The 9,880-nt window shown below is 46.0% G+C and overlaps 1 protein-coding gene across 1 annotated transcript; it reads left to right on the top strand.

Annotated features, from left to right (window-relative positions):
- The first annotated feature begins 7,578 nt into the window (after window positions 1-7,578).
- On the top strand, window positions 7,579-9,033 carry LOC123753201 (uncharacterized). The gene has a single exon (XM_045735191.1). It carries the CDS (start codon window positions 7,579-7,581, stop codon window positions 9,031-9,033), a length of 1,455 nt encoding a protein of 484 aa, XP_045591147.1.
- Window positions 9,034-9,880: the final 847 nt, after the last annotated feature.

Genomic DNA, 9,880 nt, shown 5'->3' with positions numbered 1-9,880 from the left:
CGTTGACCATTTATACATCAAATCTGTTGATGTGAGCACTTTAGTTTAGTCTGCCGTTTAAAGAAAAAAAGAGCATATCAATGGTATATCACAGAAAACGAATTTATCATAAACTCATGTATTTGTCTTATCATATTGAACTGCATTCATATTTTTAATATATAACAATATGAATATACAAATTTCTGTAAATCCCCTACCTTGTTGGACTCTGTGGAAATGAATGAGCAAATGTGCTGGCTGAAGGCGCTGAAGGAAACCACATTGGTTTCATTTTGGATACAAATGTCCATGGAGATTCAAAATGGAAACTAATTATATAGTTGAACCTGCAGAGACGAGTTTAAGAATCTGTGTTGAGAGTGATGGACACAGCCTTCACAATTATACTTCAGAGAATGTAAACATCTAAGAGTCATTAGAAATATGTGTAGAATAATAAACCCTACATTGTTTGAGTTAGGGAAAACACCATTTGTGATATATAGATACTATAGCTGTTCCTAAAGATTCACCCTTTTTTGCACCAGCAAGATAACATATAAGATTTTAAGAGTTGACGAATGTTAATATTCTTGTTTGATAAACTGTGAACTTGAGACATAGTTAATAAGAACATATTAACACAACAAAAAGTTTTCAGAATCTTTAACACCACTTTCCAGCAACTTATATAATTTATATAAATTATTTTAGAGAATAATACATAAATTATATATTTAAACATGATATAGTGTTTAGTGGAATGTATAAGGAGTCAAATTGTGTTAAAAAGAGCGATTTTTAGAAAATTTGGAAAAATACTTTTTTCTGTTCAAATTATAACTAAATGGATTTTAAAGGTTTCACTCAGCCAATATATATCATTCACAATTTATTAATGAATTTTACAAAAAAACACCATAAATTTTATATTTAAACATGTAAAAACTATTTGTTTTACATTTGGAAGAAAATAATTGTAGAAAAACAATTTATAATTAAACCTTTGTGTTTGGATTTTTTGAGTAAAAGTTTCTCAAAGGCTCTCCTGCACCATTCTCAATGCAAATCATTCCCACACCTATGGGAAGAGATAGGCGAACGTTGTGTAGATGATTTGTGTTTGCTGGGAGCTGGCTCGGCCGGATGAGGCCGTGCTGGAGCAAGAAGTCGACCTCCTTCCGTACGATGGCCTTCTTTTCTGGACTCATCCGATAGGGTTGAAGGCGAATGGGAGTGTAGTCCGTCAACTCGACATCATGGCAAATGGCATCAGTCTGGGTCGGGACCTCCCCGAACAGACTGGAGAATTCATCAACCAACGACTGCACCTCTTCACGTTGGGCCATCTGCAAATGGGACAGTCCCTCCACAGCATTCACAGAACTAGAATTATTGAAAATGAGATTACTTGGGTCCCCAGAACAATCATCCCCTCTCTCACTGGAAATGGAAACATTGGTTAGTGCAATGGGCCTGGGGCCCTGGAACTTCTTCAGTCGATTTACATGTATGAGCATTACCTGGTTACGTTTGTCAGAGTGCCTCACTTTGTACGTCAGGTCCCCAGACTTTTCTGTCACAATGTAGGGGCCTTCGTACTTGTGGGACATAGTGTTCCCTAGTCGAGGCTTTAATACCAGGACAGGGTCGCCAGGCTGAAATACCCGTAACTTAGATTTAGCATCGTTACGTTCTTTCATCTTTTCTTGGGCCTTGCCAAGATACTTAAATGCAGCTGCCTTGCAGTCCTTGAGTCTCTGGTGGTGTTGCGCAAAGAAAGCCGAACCTTCGGATAACGTTACGTTCCCTAACAGATTCTCCTGTAACATTTGCAAGGGTCCACGAACTTTATGGCCAAAGACTAACTCAAAAGGAGAACAGCCCAGTGAACTTTGTAATCCCTCTCTAGCCGCAAACAAAACATACGGTAAATTCTCATCCCAGAAGGTGTGGGAACTCTCGCACGATGTCTTCAACATCTGCTTCAGAGTTTGATGGAAACGTTCAATTACCCCCTGACTCTGTGGATGGTATAGGCTGGAAACCTTATGAGTTATTCCATGTTCCTTACAAAATTGCTCAAAAACATCAGACTTAAAATTAGTACCATTGTCAGTTTGCACAACCCGAGGCAGTCCAAAAGTGGAAAAAAATTGCAAAATATGAGCAACAACAGTTTTTGCTCGGATGTTCCTTACAGCAAAAGCCTCTGGGTAACGAGTAGTGATACACATCATCGTGATTAGGTAAATATTACCAGACTTAGTTCTAGGTAATGGTCCAACACAGTCCATTACCACATGAGAAAATGGTTCCTCTGGCACGACAATAGGCCTTAGAGGAGCTTTAGGTGGAGTCTAGTTTGGTTTCCCAACCAGTTGACAAACAACACACGCATTACAAAATTTTGCCACATCGCTTTTCAGCTTGGGCCAGAAAAAATACTTTAAAATTTTGTGATACGTAATATTAATACCTTGATGTCCCCCCATAGGATCATCATGAGCAGCTGCCAAAACTCTTTCTCTATAGCAGGTCGGCAACATAACCTGGTGGACTACCTCCCACTCATTTGACAAGGGAGCACTCTGTGGTCTCCATTTTCTCATCAAAATCCGATCATTGTAGTAGTACCCAGTTGCTGCGTCTACAATTTCCTCCATAGAGACAGCTGTCTCATGACAATCTGCAAGAGTGGGGTCAGCTTTCTGTAACTCACTCAAGGAGGCATCTAGGCCTTGGTCAGATGCCATTGGCCGAGGCTCAACAGTGTTCTCCTCCACCTCCCCACTACTCTCTGTAGATGGCGGTGGCAGGCTCTCCACAATGTCCTCGGCCACGTCATCGAGTCGGGCCATGAATGTGTCCGCGAGGTCCACTTGGCTTTCACCACTCGGAAAGCTCCTCGTGACCTTGGGATTTACCACCTTGGCAAGCACAGGGCTGCCCTTACATTTAAGTCCCATAGACCTGGTCACCGCGCACGCAGGGTACACAACATTATCCTCTGCGGCGGGTGGATCCAGGCAAACCTTAGGGGTAGGCAACATAATAGGCAGTCTGGAGTCCCCTGCTAAATCATTACCAACTATTACATCAACATTAGGGAAAGGTAGGTATGAAGTGACTCCGACTGTACAAACACCCTTGTGGAAATCAGATTCCAGGGTAACCTTATGGAGGGGTACCGCTCGAGTATCACTAGTGACACCCTCGACCAGTACCACCTCTCCAGTGTCGAGAGTGTTGGCACCTTGCAACGCACTCTCTAAAATTAAAGTCTGGATGGCACCGGTGTCTCGGAAGATCACCACTTCCTTCCAGGAAGAACCCTCAGACAAAAGTAGTCTCCCTTTCGATAAGAATGGGGTAAGCAAGTCCAACCACTGTGGGTTGGGGGTCTTACTCCCTAACCCTTCCGAAGGCCTCAAGCCCTGTGTCACAACTAGAGCATTGGGTCTTTTTTCAGGGTACAGTTGCCAACAACGACTAATAGTGTGGTTTGGACGATTACAGTGACCACAAAAACGTCGGGGAGAAGAGACATTACTAACAGAATTACCCTTCGGTTCACCCTTAGGTGCCGTGGGGCTAGACACTTTAACAGGGTTAGTTATGTCTGAAACAGAAGGTGCATTAGGTAAAGGGTTAGAATGAGCTGGTCTGGACTGGCTGTAGGTATAAGTTTTGCTACTCTGTGGGGTATAATTATTTTTATTGGGCCTTTTGCCCGCCAATTGGTAGTTTTCTGCCAACTTGGCCAAATCCCCTATTTTAGAATTTATCTCTATCCTTCCTTTAATGTACTGTGAAACATTCTCTGGCATAATATCTATAAAATGCTCCATTAAAATTAAGTTCCTGAGAGCCTCGTATGTTTCGGCTTTCGCCGAGCGAATCCATCTATCAAACAATCGAATTTGATCATTCACAAATTCAGTGAGCGGTTGGTTGTGAGTAGGCCTAAGGTTACGATAAACTTGGCGGTGAGCTTCAGGAGTAATTTCATATGCCCGCAAAATACATTCCCTGACTTTATCATATTCGAAACACTCGTCGTCAGGCATGTTTATAAAAATATCTTGTGCTTTACCCCTAAGTCTTCCCTGTAGGATTTTCACCCACTCTTCCTTTGGCCAGTTCATGGACATGGCCAATCTCTGAAAATGGTTGAAAAACCTTTCAGGGTCTGACTCGGAAAATTCAGGCAAATTATGCTTTTTCTCATAATGCCTGGGGTTTGAATCCCCGGCAGGTGGAGGTCCAGTGGCATTTACTCTAATTTTAGCCTCCTTGGTTTTGAGTCTTTGCTCCTCTAATTTTATTTTTGCTAACTCTAAAGCTAATTCTCTATCCCTATGAGTTGCACTTTCTGCTTGGCTAGGCTGGCATAAAGGTGTATCACTTGCCAATAGTTCTTCATCAATACAATGTTGTAATATTTCATTCACCAAAGTCCACTTTTTATCCGCATCATTTAATTTTTTTTTTTTTTTTTTTTTTTGAAGATATATACAAGAGTTGTTACATTCTTGTACAGCCACTAGTACGCGTAGCGTTTTGGGCAGGTCCCTGGAATACGATCCCCTGCCGCGAAGAATCGTTTTTTCATCCAAGTACACATTTTACTGTTGCGTTAAACAGAGGCTACAGTTAAGGAATTGCGCCCAGTAAATCCTCCCCGGCCAGGATACGAACCCATGACATAGCGCTCGCGGAACGCCAGGCGAGTGTCTTACCACTACACCACTAGGCCAAATTCCTGGCTTAACAATACTAAATTAGACTTTTTAAGTTTCTTTATCTCTACCACTGAAGGCTCCCTTGCCAGTCTTTTCATTTCAGAAGACATCACTAATAATTTTAGCTCCCAGCCAAAGAAAAAATTAAAAAATAAAAATTGGAAAAAAAAACAAAAATTTGCACGGCCCCTAACACAAGGCCACACTAACCTTAATCGTGAAGGGATCCAGCTGGGTGTCCAGTCAGTGCAAGAATGTCCTTTGCTAGATGAGCTGGACCCTAGGCTAGCACACAACCGTTCTGCGGAAAACAAAAAATTTTAATTTTGGCACTCAAGATTCTAATTTTTTACACTTATAATGTTCATCCCGGACAGGCCCCCACTTGTTACAAATATAGATGTGTGGCTTCTATGGGGTACTGGTACTATTAAGGGGTAAGGGTAGTTAGAAGACAAGAGTATCAAATATGGGAGAGCTAAAAGGCCCGGCCCCCAAAATAAACTATCCACAGTAGTAATAACTTGCTACTAGACCATATATGTTAGTCTAAGGGTTGATCAATGCACTCCCACATAGGAAAAAGGGATACTCTGTAAATCATGTACTTATTTATTAACCCCTTAACAACCCCCCATATACACTCACACCAATAACAATAATAATAATAACTTTACCACACTATCTTACGTTAAAAGCCTTGGTCCACGTAGGCAGGATACAAGGTTTACACTAAACAAGCTAGGGTAAAGTACTACTGGATAAGCACTGAAGCTGGATGCAGCTTAGGGTAGCGAGACCATGTGGTACCCTAATACAAAACACAACACTTAGGGGTACCCAAAACACTGGCAAATACTAACCCCAGGTCTCACCAATATTTACTACCAGAGTAGGCACACTTAACACCATATAATACTTAACTTAAGGGTACAGGAACTTCAGGTAAGGGAAATAAGTAAGAGGAGAAGGGAGAAGAGTAGGGGTGCAGCCACAGAGTAGGTCTTATCCGCACGAACACCAGCCAGAGAAGAGAGAGCTCCTAGCGACCAGCTGGCCTCCCTCATGTCGTGGTGCCGGAAGGAGCCTAATTGATCGTGCAGCTAAGCACATTGAAGATCTTCCCCTATGCAACGTATTGTTACTTTATGAATGATTAGAAAGTATTAGTAAGCAAAGTTGGTGCCTATGTTATTATTTAATAATCAACCCCCAGTTCAGTCTTTAAATGCTCTTTGAGAAACAATAATAGTCTTACGTCTGGCAGGGAAAATACAAACAATTGCTGTTCGAGTTGCACTCAACTTGTACTACTAGAAAGTTTAATACCTCAATTTTGACCTCTGGTTTCCACTGGAGAACCCAGGGTCGTAACAGCCGCTCACATTATCAAGTTTCGGCGTCGCCATGAGATCATGGAGGACAACATTTATGATATCAACCGCCTTCGGGCCACACCCGATATGATGGCTGCTATATCGTTTGAGGTGGACCTGTCCCAACAGGGCCCCGGGCCCTCAGGTCATGGGGGCAGGTAGTCGTTCATCATCCTCGTCCAGCAAAACGGGTACCCGCTATTCCTCTAGGGGTGCCGCCAGTGGCGGACGGCGTGGACGCCGGGTTCAGTCACCAGCCTACTCCAGGGCTAGCGGCTCGCAAGGTACTCAGCAGGGGAGTCCCCCCCCCACCATCGATCAGCTCGATCAAGGAGACGGCCAGCTCGACACTCGTCACACAGCTCTCGGACTTCCGATTCGGATGCCTATCCCGCAGCAGGCGGACAGGTTATCGCCAACAGAAAGAGACCTTCCGTACACCACCGTTGGATTGGATTATGACGGGAAGTCAGATTGGGCCACCTTCTACCGCCGTTTCACGTCTTATGCCTCGGAAAAGGACTGGAGTGGGCCTACGTTATTGACACAGTTAGGGTGGTGCCTCAAGGGTAAGGTGAGTGATTTTTACAATCACTTACTGGACAGAGAACCGTCGATCGATTATAATCGCATGATGCATAAGATGATCAAGCTATTTGGCGATAGGGAAGTTCTGGATGTAGCCATGATGAAGTTTAACCAGGCTCAGCAGGAACCAGAAGAGGATATCGCTGATTGGGCAGATAGGGCCCACCACTTGGCTCATCGGGCCTACAAACACGTTCCACGATGGGAAGTGGAACAAATCGCAGTAATGAGATTTGGCCAGGGATTACAGGACAAGAGTCTGGCGGAATACATTGCCAATGCAAGGAATTCGTCAATGGAGGAGGCTATTGACCGGGCCCAAGCCTTCCAGCACAATGCCATAGCAATCCACGACTCCGCAGGTTCAAGCAGGCACGACTACCATCGCCGTGGGTCCCAGGGGCCAGCAGTAAGAGTGAATGCAGTGGGCAGGTACTCCCGGTATGAGCAGCCACCCAGGAGTAAAGACTCTTCTCGGCGCTCGACACCGGGCACCTCACCAGCTACCAGCCCCGCAGGCTGTGGAACCGGCACTCACTACCCGTCGAGTGCAGGCTTGTGCCATTCATCTTCCATGGACACGGAGGTGAAACTGGACGTCTTGGTAGCAGGTTTCTCAGAACTCAGCTGGAGATTGGACCAGGTGTGTGAGGGTTTGAGGCGTCTCACGACGGCTATCCTATTGCCGCATAATCGTCGTACCCCATCCCCCAGGTGACTGATGCAGTGTTTCAGATGTAGGAAAGAGGGTCACATGGCTCGGGATTGCCCGGAACCCGGAAGTGACGGGGAGGAAAGCCGCCGGCTCAGGGACCCCCTGGGCAACAAGCTGCGCGTTTCATTCGAGGACGAGAAAGAGTCTTTAAACGCTGCCGGGTCCCGACCCAATGTTCAACAGGCCTAGAAAGGGAGAACACGATAGTTGCGGGCCAAGGGACGTCGGACACGGAAGAGCAGGACGGGGGAAGAGATCAAATAACCATCAGACAGCTCAGATCCGGCTCTATGTTTTGGATCCCAGTCCAGATCGGGGACGTGAAGGTCAAGGCGATTGTGGATACAGCGGCCGAGGTCACCATTATCTCCCAGGAGATCCATCAACAGCTGAACCCACCACCCCAGGTGATACAACACATAACCTTAAGCACAGCGGGGAAACGTATGCACCTTACGGGAACACTGGTGGGCCCCATCCCCTTGCTGGTTCGGGACGGGAATACACTGTGGGAGTGTATGTGGCGCCCATTGCAGACAACATATTGCTAGGGCTCAATTTCATGAAAAGATACGGTGCCAGTATAGTCCTGGACAAGTCCCAAATGATATTACAGGGACAGGTGATTCCCATGCAGTTAGAGAAGAAAGAGGAGCCTAACCCTAACCTAGCTCCGTGCATCGCTAAAGTAGCGGTGTCCCAATACACTGTTATCCCACCACATTCAGTGGCCAGGGTCAAATGTGAACTGGATAAAAGCATGCCCCAGTGTATAGTGGAGCCCCTGGAGGATGGGCAGGTGCCAGTGGTTCGCACACTCCATCAGGAGGGAGGAACCCTGAAGGTATGTGTACTCAATGTAACAGGACAGAATATTACATTAAAGAGGCGGATGCATGTGGCCAATGCAGAGGCAGTATGGGAAATTCTACCGGGGCCGGGTCCAGCGGTAGTAGCAAGGGCAGTGGGGAGGGTACCAAGTGAAACTCAAGTCAAACTACCTCCTCATATGATGACCATGGTACAGGACGTCGAAGAAACGCTGACATCAGAACAGGCAAGCCAACTGACGCACCTGTTATGGAACTTCCAGGACATCTTTGCCGCAAGTGAATTTGACCTGGGATCGTTCAAGGAGGTATCTCACCGTATCGACTCGGGTAATGCAAGACCCGTGAAGCAAAAAATACGACGAACACCCGCATGCTTCGCACAGGAGGAGAAAGGACACCTTCAGCGCATGCTCGACATCCAACTGTCAGTATTTGAGTGGGCATCGACACCAGTTCAGGTAAGGAAATGCGATGCGTCAGTTCGGTGGTGTGTAGACTATCGAGAGTTGAACTCTCGCACCATAAAGGACGTGTACCCACTCCTCCTAGTCGATGAGTGCCTGGACGCCTTGGCAGGAAACGAATGGTTTAGCAAGCTAGATGCCAACTCGGCCTATTATCAGATCAACATAGCAGAAGAAGACCGGAAGAAGACGGCATTCATCACAAAGTATGGACTGTTTGAATTTAGGAAAATGGCCTTTGGTCTCTGTAATGCTCCGGCTACCTACGCCAGGGTCATGAACTTGGTGTTGCGGGAGCTAAATTGGGAAACTGCTAGCATTCTTGGATGACATCCTACTGCTGGCCGATTCATTCCAAAGCCACCTCTCCAACCTAGCGCAGGTATTTGAGAGATTCAGGACCTATGGTTAACGCCTGAAACCACAAAAATGTGCCCTCTTTAAGAAGCGGGTTGAGTTCCTAGGCAGAATGGTTTGCAGGGCGGGACTAGAACTGAGAAAAGAGGCGATAGACACAGTGGTGAAATGGCAAAAGCCTGGGTCATCCAAAGACGTGGAAAGATTTCTGGGACTGGCCAACTACCATCGGGCCTTCATAAAGGGATTCGCAGAGTTAGCCGCACCCCTATAAGCACTGACCGGCGGAAACAGATTCGAATGGGGAGACAAGCATCAGGAGGCCTTTGCAGCTATCAAAATGGCCTTAACTCCAGCTCCGATGCTGGGATTACGTAATGGACATGACCCCTTCATCCTGGACACCGATGCCTCCGACTGGGCGATAGGAGCGGAGCTGCTACAGGTTCAAGATAAGAAAGAAAAGGTAATTGCTTATGCCAGCTTCGCATTGACCCCAGAACAGAGAAGGTATTGCACCACGAGGAAAGAGTTATTGGCAGTAGTCAGGTTTATCAGGCTTTTCCGGCACTGTCTCTTGGGGCGGCCTTTTACCATTCGCACTGACCACGGCAGCTTGGTCTGGCTGGATAGGTTTAAGAACCCCCAGGGCCAACTAGCACGTTGGCTGGAGGAGCTGAGCCAATTTGATCTAAAAATCCAACATAGAGCAGGTAAAAAACACAACAATGCAGACTCTTTATCCAGGGAAGGAGGCGCTCAACAGGCATGTACCCACTTTCGCCAGGACGTGTAAGTGCAGGTCCTGCCGTGTGGAGGA

The sequence above is a fragment of the Procambarus clarkii genome, chromosome 20 (genome assembly GCF_040958095.1).
Source record: "Procambarus clarkii isolate CNS0578487 chromosome 20, FALCON_Pclarkii_2.0, whole genome shotgun sequence".
NCBI lineage: Eukaryota > Metazoa > Arthropoda > Malacostraca > Decapoda > Cambaridae > Procambarus > Procambarus clarkii.
This window is presented reverse-complemented; position numbering and strand designations above follow the sequence as displayed.

Coding starts and splice junctions, on each gene's coding strand:
- LOC123753201 (XM_045735191.1), top strand. CDS start 7,579: ATGTTCAACAGGCCTAGAAAGGGAGAACACGATAGTTGCGGGCCAAGG.